This window comes from Parasteatoda tepidariorum, chromosome 1 (genome assembly GCF_043381705.1).
Source record: "Parasteatoda tepidariorum isolate YZ-2023 chromosome 1, CAS_Ptep_4.0, whole genome shotgun sequence".
Taxonomy (NCBI): domain Eukaryota; kingdom Metazoa; phylum Arthropoda; class Arachnida; order Araneae; family Theridiidae; genus Parasteatoda; species Parasteatoda tepidariorum.
In genome coordinates, this window is record NC_092204.1 from 58,378,869 (window position 1) to 58,393,661 (window position 14,793).

Sequence of the window (14,793 nt, forward strand, 5' to 3'; positions counted from 1 at the left end):
ACTTACGTAATATTGATCTATAAAATTATTAAATTTTAATTTGAAACCATCTATTTAATTAAATTAGGCAAAAAAATTAAGAAATATACAGATTGCTAAAAATCAAAGACTGTGAACCGACTAACGAGTTTTCGTTCCTGTATACAAAATTTGCAATGCATTTGAAAAAACTTAATCGACTTAAAAAACTGCATGTTCGCAAAAGCAACAAATATATTCAGTGCTACTTTCTGAAATAATCATAACCGTATTTTGCATTACTCATTTCATTGCAAGATGGGAGGAGTTAAAATATTTCATTCCAAAAGCAAAACAGTGATGTTAGGTCGCACATTATGATACGCTAGTAAGTGTTTCATCATATGTTTAGAAACTGTAATGATGGACTAAGAAAACATTTCAGTTTTCTGGTTTGTATTCTCCCATTAAAAAAGAAACAAATATATTTTCCGAGTTGAATAAGTTTTCTGCTATTATTTGATTATGATTACGCTTTTCGCCAATTTAAAAGGACTTCTCAAAGCACGCGAATTTTGCACTGACAGCTTTGTGTTTAGATTGCATTCTCGTTGGACAGTTCTAATCTTACTTTGCTGCAGCATATTGCTGTCATGCCGTCAACATTTTGGAGATCCTATACACTGCTTACAGCGAGATGTAGCCCGCATAAAAGCATTGGAAAATTTTTGCTGGATTCACGGAACTTACATTTTACCCCATGCTTGGAATGGCACGGTGGGGGTCCACATCCCCCATCCAGGCATTGACAGCTACGTCAGAGGACAAAATAAAGTGTACCATGGTTATTACCAATGGGTTGCCATTGTATTATTCCTTCAAGGTGTTCTGTTTTATTTGCCAAGATACCTATGGAGATGCTGGGAAAGTGGCGTAATCAGAGCTCTAAGTCTGAATTTGCATGATCCTTTATTAAGAGATTCTGAAAGAGACAAAAGTGTGAATTTGCTATCGCACTCCTTACATCTACACATGGGACATTTTGGTGCTTATTTCAAGAAGTATATATTTTGTGAGATCCTTACTTTAGCCAATGTAGTGGGTCAAATGTGGATTCTAGACAATTTTCTTGGAGGCACCTTCACAACCTTTGGCATAAAGGTTATGCAATGGAGCCAATGGGATCAAGAATATCGCACGGATCCCTTGGTAAAAGCATTTCCTCGCATGACCAAATGTCTGTTTCATGATTATGGATCATCGGGAGACGTGCAAAGAGTAGATGCATTATGCATCCTTCCTTTAAATGTGCTGAATGAAAAAATTTTCATATTTCTGTGGTTCTGGATGCTATTTCTTTGTGGCATGACAGTTTTGGTGTTGGCATATCGTTTGATGCTTGCTGCAATGCCTCTGTTTAGGTACTGTGTTTTGGTGACCAGAGCCCCACATGCTAGTAAGGGTGCCCTGGATAGGTTAGTTGGTCGATCTCAATTAAGTGACTGGTTTATTCTTTATTTGCTGTCTAAAAATCTTGATGCCAGCAATTATGGATTTGTTATCAGCAAACTGGCAGCAGAAATGGAACAGAATGGTTATATGAAACCTTCAACTTCAAAACATACAACTTTTGTGTAGTTGAGAATTATAAAACTTTTTCATTAGTCATCATTACTGTATTGATACAATTTTTATCAAAATCTCATTTATCCAGTTAATTTCATCAATGCTTTTGACATTCTCAGTCAATTTAATGACTGAGGTATTCTTAATGTAAAGTCTGAATGTTTTTTTCGAACAATTAATATGTATTCTTTTCGTATCATCAAACTTGTCACCGAATATAAAACAGAATAGACCATCTTCTAAAATTACTGTTTTTGTTTAGTTTTTCATATCATCAATATTGTATTGATGCAGTGTTTACTAAAAATCTCAATTATTAAGTTTGCTTCACAACGTTTTTTATATTTTTGTGAAAACCTTCTTGAATGTGTTTTATCACTGCTGTATTTTAGAGAAAAGTATGAAGTCTTAGCTTACCTTTCTGTCTCATTTTAATTGCAAAATCACATTTGGAAAGGTCCTTCAACAAAAAATACCACTTTAATTAACTTTTTCTACAATTTTAAGACTTTTATTTGTCATCACATCATCATTGTATTGATACAGTATACCGAAATCTCAGTAATCAAGTTAATCTCATGAATGCTTTTATATCATTATGAAAATTCATTTTTAAATGTGTTCTATTTTTTATATGTATTGTGAGTTTCAGAATTCAATGTGATGATCTTAGTATTATTGTCTATTTCATAGACTTCATTATTTTGTTTAAGCCTTAGCATTATAATGAATCATTAGACTACATAAAATCTCATTTTACCTACTTAGCTAGACTACTTATTTTAAATAAATTATCTTTTTATTAGCTGGGTACAAGCGAAGAGTCTCCAAAAATGCTGCCAACTTTTTTTTTACCATTTTTTTTAACACTGAACAAAATGGAAGTGTTCATAAAATAATTTAAATGAAAATAAGTTAAAAAGAAAAATCGATGTATTTCTTTGTATCTGTCTAACCGAAAAGTACCAAATAATCTCCCTAATGCTATGAATAATAAAGTCTTCATTTCATTGCTGTGCTGTGATAATTCAAGCCAAGTACTAATGTTTCAGCAACTAAAGTGCTGAAAAACTTATGTTCCTATATTTTATAAATGCTTGTGTTGTTGGAAGTATACAGTTAATATATACTGTTCACAATAGAAGATCAATCAATATTTTAAATATTTATAACTACTACATTGCTTATAATTTTAAAATATAGATTTGAATCATTAATAGATTTAATCATAGACTGGGCACTTTATTTAGAATGTAGTTAGATTTTATTTAAATTTTGTGTGGTATTTCATCATGTTTTTGGTTCTAATTATTAGTATATATATTTTTAAAGACTATATGTATTGGATTATCATGTTTATGGACTGAGCGCAAAAAATATCAGAGTTTTTAATTATCAAAATTTTAACTATTAATTTATAATTTTGTGCAGTACTTCATTATTTATATCTAATGTTTAGGTACATATAAATTTCTAAAAAAAGCATGTGTATTGGTTTATTTTATCTACTGAGCTGTAGAAATATCAAAATTTATAATTATTGCTATTTAATAATCAAAATATTTATATTTTTTAAAAAGTATCAAATCTTTCTAATTTACTCATGTATGCTTGTAATTTATTGTATTTGTTTTTAAAAAAATGTGTTCAATTTTGCCATAGTTTAAATTTTTAGTCTCGTTTTTATGTCTTTATTTAATTGTGAAATATTGTGCAATTTTCGTCAGATATATAAGTCGTATCATCGCCTATTTATTACATGAATTGTAACTGTTTTGCATATTTGTTTTTTATATGCCATGTTGATCTATGTTAATCATTAACATAACTATTCAAAGTTAGTATTTATCCATTTGCTTGTGACTAGTACAAGTGAAAAAGATAATTTTTTTCTATTTTATTATTACAGCGTAATAGTAATTTTATTACTGAACATTAAGTTGAAATAAGCTGTTAAAGCTAAAAACTTGATAATTTAAAAGTCTCGTAAAACTTAAGCAGCTGTGACTTTTTTCTTTTTTTTTTAGCTTTCTCAGCCCTTAAAACTTTTAGTTGTGTCAAAGTATTTCAAACTGCCATTGTCTTAGTGTAGTTTCATATGTCAATTCATCTAAAAATATCTAATTATAAAATATTGATGCTGTTTTTATCTTTTTGTAATAAAATATTTACATATATTTTTGTGTTATTATTTTTAATGGTATTCAAACAGTTTCACAGCGAAAAACGATTTGTTCAAACATTTTTTGCAGTATTTTTTCCGTTGGTGTCTTGCTACATTCACTATTTCTTTTGTTTAACCATGTGGAGTAAAAAGAAAATCATCCATTGAAATTTAAACATCATTTAGTTATTTTTTAAAAAAATGTATTTAAATGTTTAGTAATCAAAATCTAAGGGGGGAAATGAAAAGAAAATTGGATTTACTGTTGTCTCTCTCTCGTTAGCAAAAATAACAAATCCCCCCCCCCATCCAGCACTTGAGTAAGAATTTTATAAAAGAAAATTTCAACATTTAATTTTGTAATATATAATTTTTATTTATTTTTTGTTTTGTAATAAAAGAAGTTGAATAATCCTCATAGCCTTTTGATCATACCTCTTCTCTTGTGAGCAAAAATAAGTTAATTACAAATCTTCTCACATAATAATTGAATTCTTTACTAAAAATTATATAGTGACCACAACAGGGTACCTTCTTTCTTAGCAAATTGAAAACAAAATATAGAAAGCACGAGTAAAATTTTCAACTGGCTCATAAGAATATCTTAGAGAAGCATCATTTTAACATTATTTAATTTAACCTTTTGCGGTTGTATGTCTCTGGTCTTAGCCACCACAGAAAAGAACCTTACTGATATATTAAGACCACAAAATTCGGAGAAACGTAGAATTAGAAATATTTTATAAATTGTGTTTAAGTAAATTGATTCCGACCAGCATAACACCCATGTATAAACAATACGACCAAAAAGGGTTAATATGTGAGTATTTACACTTGGTTAACTTTCAATTTTATTACAGGTTAGAGATTTTCAAACATGATTTTTCAGTATTTTTTTTATCAGTACTTTTGATATATTTTTGTGTAATTGTGCAGCATTGAAATCTTAAAATATGCATCTATGTGCCTTTTCAGCCTTCTTTTTTTTCTACTGGTTGTGTCACATGTCTGGATGTTATATATATTACAAATTTCAATAACGAAGGAAGAGAAGTCGATTTTTATCAAGAGAATTTATATCGATTTTTATTAAGATCCTGTCGGAATAAAATCATATTTTAACTGACCCCATGGCAGAATCACGGCAACATTGTCGCAGAACATTACCGAGTTCTTGCAGAAAGATTCTTCCTTTGGGAAGTAAAATAATTTGATTTTCTTTTCCGTAGAAATTTTTCTTCTATTTTTTATGCATTCATTATTATTTATTTCCTTATAGCTTTTAAAATCCGATACTTTTAATACGATATTATTGATTACAACTGAATCTCGAAATAAAAACACGTATTTAGTTACCCTGTTTTAAAGAGTCCAAATCGCGTGATTTCGCTGTCAATCTTTTTTTTTACGGTAGTTACTGCTACGTATTTCACGATTTTTTTTAATTATTTTTTTTATATGATGATTTACAAAATGCAAAAAGGATATAATTAGAATGCCCCCCTCCCTACAAAATACAATAATATTGCCCAGAAAATTAGAATTTAAAAAAATATTACTTATTCAATTAAAAAAAAAATTTATTTAATCAAAAAAGTTTTTTCCTTTTTTTTGAAGTTAACGCTTCTGTTACTTTAAATTAGAAACGTGTATATTTGTTATTTTAAAATTATCTTGAATTATTATTAGAGAAGTATGTAACAGAAAGCCCGAATAAATTCTGCAACAAGGTTAACTGATTCACTCAACTTTTTTCTTTAGAATTCCTTAAATTAAGCTTGCTACACTGTAACTACTTTCAGTTTTCTTGTAATTTCATCATAAATACATTTTTTATTTACTCTTTTATTTTTTTGATAGTGACTCAACTGGGAACTTTTTAAGTGCTCAAGACGATTTCCTTTTTTCTTACTCTACTCTAATAAGATGAACATGTGAGCAAAGACATATTCAAAAAGTACACATTTCTCTCACATAATAAAGAAACATATTTTCTTAAACAGCATTTTTACACCTGTTAAGCATTTACTTGTTCATTTATATTCCCTTTGATTGGAAATAAATCTTACTTTTCAGTACTCTTCTACACTTAAAATATATCTAAATGATTTTTAATTATCACGAAATTAATCTTATTCGAAATAACTTTAGATCATACATACCTAATCATGCTTACTGTGTTTAATTGAGAAAAAGTGCAGAAAAATAAAATTAATATGAATCATTAATAGATTAATTTTACAGTAGTATTTTAGTTTCCAAATAAAAATATCTCTCAAAAAGCTCTAAACATTTTGAGTATATTTGAATGCGCTATATGTGTAAATAATCACGAATTAAATGGTGTAATTTCAGTCAATTAAATTGCGTTTAAACATACAAATTATTTATAACTGTTTTCCTCTAAAAAATTAAAATATTTTTATTTTCATTTTTATAACATATTTCTAATGATGATTCTAAAAGATGAATAAAACCATAACTTTTTGTGATATATAATATATTTTCACAATTAGCTAGATTACATTAACAAAAATTCTTTATGCCGAAAAATGTGCTTTATTATCGATTTCAGTTTATTGTAAAAATAAAATCTTGAGAAATTCTGCTTGAAAGATGTAATAAATAGCACATTTTTATATTTGCACATTTCTCACTAATTTGATTGTTTATTTCTAAAACAACTTAATTTTTCAGTTATATAAGTTTACCTAATCTTGTAAATTGCGTACAATTTGAAAATTGATACTCTGTAATGCAACAGTATTATGGGATTGATATGTATAGTTCCTAAACCTTAAAAGTGAAGGTAATAAATTTTATTGCTATCTAGATACGACTAAATAATACTTTCGAATATATTACGTATAAAACTATAATGTTTTAAAGCGTTTAACTGTATAACTTAAAAAAACTTTTTCATTGCAAAATCCAATAAACTGGTGCAGTTTCTAATTAAGTTATAAGCTGACTTTATTTCTTACGATTTTTATAAAAGTAATAAGAACTGTCGATAAACTGAAATTCAGTTATAGTCTATGTATATTTACAAGTTTAGAGACCAAAAAAAAATTTCAAACAGACTATATGTACGAACAAGAGCATAAGAAAATTATTTTTCCCGGTGACGGAAAGCCATCATTTTCTTAAAAGACAATGGCATGTACGTTTGTTTCACGGATTTGATATTCTTCTTCGCATATTACTTCGACCATGTGCAAGTGTCATAAGATCACGCCCGTCGACCTGCTACCACTGATGCAAATCTATTCACTATTTCGTCAGGTAGAAAATTAGAACTGCTCAATCTTGACATTTTTACAACATGGAAAAACCTTTTGAGTTAAATTATTTCGAGCTATTCTATTTTTACGTTGCGTGTTCATGATCAGTCATTGTGGGTTCATGTATCTCATTTTCTTTCAAAATATCATAGTAAATTTCATAATGTTTGTTATAATAATGCTAACTTGTGAATCGAAAATCATTTAGTTAATAAAAATACCCATTTATAATTTCTTTTTGGTTTAAGGATTTCCAAATACCTGGAGGGGAAGATGGAAACAAGCTTTATAATTTCAAGTGAGAAGAAGTTGAAGTGTTATACTATAATGGAGAGAAAAATTTGTTCTAACAAATAGTTTGTTTTTTAATAGAAGAAGAAAAAAAGACTTTTGCGATAGATTTCAAGGAATTACAATTTATAAACTACGAAATTTTAAGCATCAAACATTTTTGCGCAGTATTAAGTTAAATAACTATTAAAAATGAGTTCCTGCATTAAGTTGTCCTTGGTTATAACGAGTTTCATATCCGAGGGCAATAATTTTTTGATTGCCATACTTAAAGTCTTTAAGATATACCAAAATAACAATATCGATTGTCACAAAATTTCGACTGTGAGCTCCGAATAATTAATTATTGTAGATTCAACAAAAAAAGTATGCTCATTTTGAAAAAATTTGATCTTTGATTTTTTTGAATTATCGGTTAGCAATGGATTAATTTGTATATTTAAGAATTATTCCCAAGCACATACCTTTAAAAAAAGAAGAAGAAAAAATATTTGCGTTGAAAACCGGGGAAAAAAAGTTATTGAGGTTGTATTTTTTCGTGCTAAATTGTGTTGGTTGTACATTGTACTAAATTTCGTGTGAGTCATACTATATTTAAATTATGATGTTTGTAATTTTAAATGTTTAAATCCAAATAACTACATAAATAAAAACAAAAATAGTTAATAATAATAATATTATTAAATTTTAATTCAGACCTAAAAAAAAGCTACCAAATAAGTACTAGCGCCCCATAAGTATATGATTTCGAATAATCTTCTTTTTAACGAAAAATGAAATGGTGGTTATAAACTTAAAAAAACTAAATAAGGTAAAAAACGGAAGAGCTGCCGACGTTAGCAAAAAACACATTAGATTCGCATTCAGTGTGCTAAAACCATTTATTTACTTGCAGGATTTTATCTTCTTAAAAAAAATTTTAAAAGGGGGTTGATGAACTTAAAATTGCAATTAAATATATTTATTAAAAGACGATTGTATTTTTTTTTTCAATTGGATAATTTTAGCTCGCTAATAAAAAATTTGTTTTCCTTCAATTAAATTCTCTTAAAAGTTATAAGAAAGTGTTATTGAACTTACTTTGAACTAATCAGAAATAAAAAATTTTGCAAAAGAATCAGAAGGGCTGGCGAGTAAATGGAGCGGAACTACCAACTCTAGAAAGAAATTGAAAAAAAATTTCAGGCTTATATTAAGAATCTATGTATCTTAAATATTGGAGGCCGTTCTAAAAGTACGTACACAAAAATGGAGAAATTTTAACCCCTCCCCCCCTTCGAACATTACCGTACATACCCTTAGAGTGCGTACATTTTATTGGTCTACCCCCCTTTTTCATAAAAATTAAAATAATTATGTTTTAAATAAAATTTAAATTTGGTGTATGCTTATAATGTACGTACTTTGAATAATACCTTCCCCCCCTCTCCATCGTACAAAACCGTGCAAAATAGCAAATCCCCTCTCCCCTTCGGTATGTAAGTACTTTTTGAACGGCCTCTTGCTGATTTTGATGTTTATCTGCATTCTAAAATTTTAAATATTATTTTTTTTAGAAAACTAAAATTAGAATCAAATATATATTTCGAAATTCATTGTATACTCCTAAGTGCTTGCTTATGAAGATGATATAAACACACACCTTAACCACACGCCAATGCCCCCACCAACAAAACTTCGAGAACTTAATAAGAAAAATTCGATAGTTGGAATATTGTAAATTAAAAGAAATGGGGAGCTTCTAAAAATTGTCATTAACGTTTTATTAGTTAACGTTTTACCCACACATAGTTATATAAAATAAATTAATTCTATTATAAACAATAAAATCATTTTTCTTTAAAAAGGAAATATTTTTTATTTGTTTATATCAGAATATCGTTACAAATTTAACGGGATTCGCTCGTATCAGAACAACTATATAACCTCGAAAACGAAGTGTGAAATCTAGAAACGGAATTGCGTCATCCAAACGCTCTATGCGTGCGGAAATCTCACTTCCGTCTTCTAGCCTGCATTTATTAATAAAAATAACTGACAGATTCTTTGAAAATAGTGTAGTAAATAAGCTGCCGAACTATAAAACAATTTTTTGTTCGACTATTTGTGAATAAGTACAAAATATTATGTAACAGCTCGTTGTTTATTTATTGTATTTATTATTTTATTATTGATCATTTGCACTTTTTAAAGAGATTGATTCATAGAATCACACGCTGTTAAAAGTTTAATAAGAAAGCTATAAATTTTTAGGGCGCATTTTATTTCGTTTGCGTTAAATAAAAGTATACTGTGTGATGGTGTTCTCTGATGTTTGTATTGCAATACATATAAACTCAGGTTATATTATTGGACAGTCGAGTTCATGCATAATTTTATACGTTTCGGTTTTAGTAATTTGTCTTAAATTAAACCAAAATTTTAATTATTAAAAAATGGTCAAGATTAATTTAACTAAAAATAAAAGTATAGATGTTATTTTTTGCGTTTTGTTTTGTTCTGAATTTTTTATTCAGTTATTTATTTTATTCATTTGTACATTGCAGGCAACAGAAGCTGACTCGAATCAAACTTAGAACAGAACAATTTATATTTTTTTGCGAATAATTTCAAATATAATAATTAGTTATGTTATTTGTTTTGGTTAACCATTTATTTTATATCATAATTTTATAACCGGCGTGAACAGCAGCTCCAATTCTGAGTTTGTGGCTATCAATATTCAACTCCGTAGCCATATAATTTTGAATCCAATCCAGAAGACAAAAGAACTGCTGGATCAAGCATTGGAACAAACTAGCTTTCGTGGAGGACTTTTTGATGAAACTAACCCGCATTTGCGTTACATGACAGTCTTGATATCCATGACCAGTGCTGGATTACTCATGAGACCTTAAAATAGATTTTTTGAAAATAAATTTTAAAAAATTAAGAAAAACAATGATNAACTCAGGTTATATTATTGGACAGTTGAGTTCATGCATAATTTTATACGTTTCGGTTTTAGTAATTTGTCTTAAATTAAACCAAAATTTTAATTATTAAAAAATGGTCAAGATTAATTTAACTAAAAATAAAAGTATAGGTGTCATTTTTTGTGTTTTGTTTTGTTCTGAATTTTTTATTTATTTTTTTATTCAGTTATTTATTTTATTCATTTGTACATTGCAGGCAACATGTATAGATCCAGAAGCTGACTCGAATCAAACTTAGAACAGAACAATTTATATTTTTTTGCGAATAATTTCAAATATAATAATTAGTTATGTTATTTATTTTATATCATAATTTTATAACCGGCGTGAACTGCAGCTCCAATTCTGAGTTTGTGTCTATCAATATTCAACTCCGTAGCCATGTAATTTTGAATCCAATCCAGAAGACAAAGGAACTGCTGGAACAAACTAGCTTTCGTGGAGGACTTTTTGATGAAACTAACCCGCATTTGCGTTACATGACAGTCTTGATATCCATGGCCAGTGCTGGATTACTCATTTGACCATGAATGGCCTGGGGCCCCCTATGATTAGGGGAGACCTTAAAATAGATTTTTTGAAAATAAATTTTAAAAAATTAAGAAAAACAATGATATAGTAGCGTTGATTTTATAAAGTGTTAATAAATTTCAAATTTTTTCAAAATGTTATGATTATTTTTTTAGTTCTAATTTAACAAAGTAAAATAAAATTTAATTTATTATTATTTATTTTTATTTTAAATAAGCTTTCTTAAATGAAAAGATATATAAATACTTTTATAATTTAATAAATAAAAAACATACGAGGAAAAAAATTTTATCAAAGGGCCCAAAAATTTGAATGGCCCAGGGCCCCCGTGTACGCTTAATCCGGCACTGTCCATGGCCCTCCCCCCTTGGCCCACAAAGGAATGTTGCGAGAATGCTTTACTTTTGTTTTTAAAAGCAGCACTCAATTCACCTTTTTAAAAACATGCCTTTTAATTTTTATTAATTTATTTCATTTATTTATTTTTGTTACTTATTTATTATTTGTTTATTTATTTTTTTAAAAGTCTTGAGTTTATTCTATTACCTTTGGCGATTCCAATCAAAAACATCTCTTTACCCCACCCATCTCCGTTTTCTTTGTTTTATTTTGTGCTTAGCGCAGACAGTGCTTCACTTGTTGGTATTATTTCAAAATCTGAAGTAAAAATGCTGAATGCAAAACTTGAACAAAAATATTTTTTTAAAAGAGTTAAAATATTTTTGTAAAGCAATTCTTTGATGATTTTGACTATAAACACTCGTTAACATCAGCCTACCTAAATACGCGAAATATATTTACCGAAATTCAAATGATGCGGAAAAAAAGGTCAGGATGTTTTTCTGTTTCTCTTACAGTATTTTGGTACCAGGCATTTCATTTATATGTAATCAACATCATCTCGCCTAAATAAGACGATGAAATATTAAAAGCATTACTATTTTTTGTGCTTAGTTAAAAAACAGGTTTTTCGAGCTCTTTTTTATAAAGAAAAAAAAATTCTTAACAAATTGGGATAAGAATTTATTGGAGAGATTACGAATCATAATTTGGGAGAATCTCAATTCTATATTCTACATAAAAGAAAGTGAGATAAACCTTGACCAGTCGGAAGAATGCTACTCCAATTGCTTGACCCCTTCCACCTTGCCCGTAATTATTACCTGCTGAAGGCTACGAAGTCATTCCACCACTTTCTTATTCCAGATTTAAGTGCAAATGATGACTGTGCCATTCACCTTATATGTCTTTCTTGCGTGACCATCTCATCTCACATCTTATATAAATTGCTACTCAAAACAAAAATATGAACATCCTTTTTCTTTGTTACAACTTGGGAAAACTTATTCAAGGACAACCGGTAAATTTGATGAGAGGGTTTTTATTTCTGATATTACCAGTAAATACTGATTGAATAATAATGATTTGTGAGGTATATAATCCGTGGGTCACATCAAAAATCTGGGATATCTCCTTATGATACTGATAGAATAATAATGATTTGTCACATCAAAAATCTGGGATATCTCCTTATGATACTAATAGAATAATTATTATTTGTAAGTTATATAATCCATGGGTCACATCAAAAATCTGAGATATCTCCTTATGATACTGATAGAATAATAATGATTTGTAAGGTATATAATCCATGGGTCACATCAAAAATCTGAGATATCCCTTATGATACTGATAGAATAATAATGATTTGTCACATCAAAAATCTGGGATATCTTCTTATGATACTGATAGAATAATAATGATTTGTCACATCAAAAATCTGGGATATCTCCTTATGATACTGATAGANTAAGCTACGAATTATAAACTATTGGAACCATGTTTTCCTGATAGTGGCTATAATTTGAAGGTCATTAATCCAAATTCGCAGAAAAAGAGTACGTTTATTCAGAAAGAATGTTTTATTACCTGATTTCGTAAATCGCTTGCGCAATTTTAAGTGAAACTGACGAATCATTTAGAACGAGTCCAATCATTTGGTCAAAAGAAATAAAGACTTTTTTTCACTCTTCAATTAAATTTAAAAAAACAAATATTTTTCGATTATACGTGCAAATCGCTACAGAAATAGGTAAAATAATCATTTATTTTTTGGCATACCAATTATTTTTTTTATAAATTCGAAGTTTCGAAAAAAAATTACCAAAAAATTATTTGAAAAATAAACAAATAAAAACTATGCAATAATATGAAATGATCATACTTGCTACTGTGAAGAATTAATTGTAAATACGCAATATAAACTTGAAGTCAATTAATGACGATTTTTTCGATTTATGACGTTAAACGATCGCCAAATTTAATGGTAACCTTGAGAAAAAATTGTAACCACATACACGTCACTGCCCGTTTTAAAGGGCGAACTCATTCATACATCTATTCAGTCATTCATTGAAAGATTGTAATTTTCGACCTAAACCAGAGGACTATCAATCTCCAGTATAATTCCCCGTATCGATTTGTTATGGGAACTTGGGAACTTCGTGAGCCGACAGATTTAATGTGCACCAGTCACCATTTACTACACGGGGAATCTTCGGACGGCGGGGATCAAACTCGCGATCTCTTGGACATGGGCCCAACGCCCTATCAACCAGTCGCGCATTCCCTGGTAGTCGAGCAATTTAATGAGGACCGATACCGCGTACCCTTGGTCCCTACGTAGGTTGATCAAAGTTACCCACCCGCTTACTGACCACAACCAGTGATGCTTGACTTTGGTGATCTGCTGGGAGCATCAGTATCTTTATACGATCAGTTCTTTGCGGGACAAATTAGAAGATCAAGTAATTATGGTTTATTATAATTGTTTTCTGTTATCATTTTAACTTCAAACTAATAAATTAACTTATCATTTCAAAATGTGTTAAAGCTTAATCTGAGTGTTTTAAAATCAATAGTTCCATAGTGAACTGGTCGTAAAACACGGTTCCCAGTAGATTATGCAGGTCCCGGTAGTAAAATTGATAAACGGATACACAAAAACTCCCAGCTCTACTTATCCAATTTAATATTCTGGGAACAGAAATCCCTCACAGAAATTCGTTAACAAAAATATTTTTTTAAATAATAGGAAAGGTGAGTTTTCGAATATTCTTTTTTGAAATTGTCCTGCAGTGGACTCATCATAGAGACACGGTTCCCCAGTAGAACACCGAAATCAAGCATCACTGGCTGCGGTTAGTAAGCGGGTGGGTGACCACATTGATCAACCTGTGTAGGGACCGAGGGTGCACGGTATAGGTCCTCGTTAAATTGTTCTACCTTTAAGTGCCCGACTTAGCGCGTAGGTGGTTAGGCTACTAAAGCAGAGGAGCCATCCTCACTGTTGAAGATCAAAATGGTAATGGCATGTCTTCGGATCATCTTAAGGGATGATTCCCAGTTCGTCGCTAATGGCCCATTGTGCAGCTCTAGTGTGACGTAAAAATTTTTCCTAACTTATAAACCCCCATCAAATTGAAGAACAGAATGAACTGTTTAGAGAAGGACCACCCAAAGATAAATCCAGGATAAAGGTGGGATTCGAGCCCGCCTGACCGAGCGCTATTACCCGCCAAACGCTGTGCAAAGCGTGGAGGTAGCGGGTTCGAATCCCGCTGTTACCCTGGATGGATCTTTGTGCTGTTCTTCTCTGTATTGTGCTATCTGTCCTTCGTCCCGCAGTGGACTGATCATTAAGACACGGTTCCCAGAAGATCACCGAAGTCAAGCATCACTGGCTACAGTCAGTGTGCGGGTGGGTAACCACTTGGATCAGTCTGAGTAGGGACCGAGGGTGTGCGGTATTGGTCCTCGTTAAACTGTGCTACCGTAAAGTGCTCGACTTCGCGTGCAGGTCGTCGGGCTACCGAAGCGGGGGTGCCATCCCCTCTGCAGAGGATCAAAATTGCGATGGCATGTCTTCGGATCATCCTCCGGGATGTATCCCAGACCGTCGCCA

General features: G+C 30.2%; 1 protein-coding gene across 1 annotated transcript; it reads left to right on the plus strand.

The window, feature by feature from the left end:
- The first annotated feature begins 260 nt into the window (after positions 1–260).
- LOC107449219 (innexin inx2) lies at positions 261–3,761 on the plus strand. Its single transcript, XM_016064695.4, has one exon. It carries the CDS (start codon positions 484–486, stop codon positions 1,594–1,596), a length of 1,113 nt encoding a protein of 370 aa, XP_015920181.1. The 5' UTR covers positions 261–483; the 3' UTR covers positions 1,597–3,761.
- Positions 3,762–14,793: the final 11,032 nt, after the last annotated feature.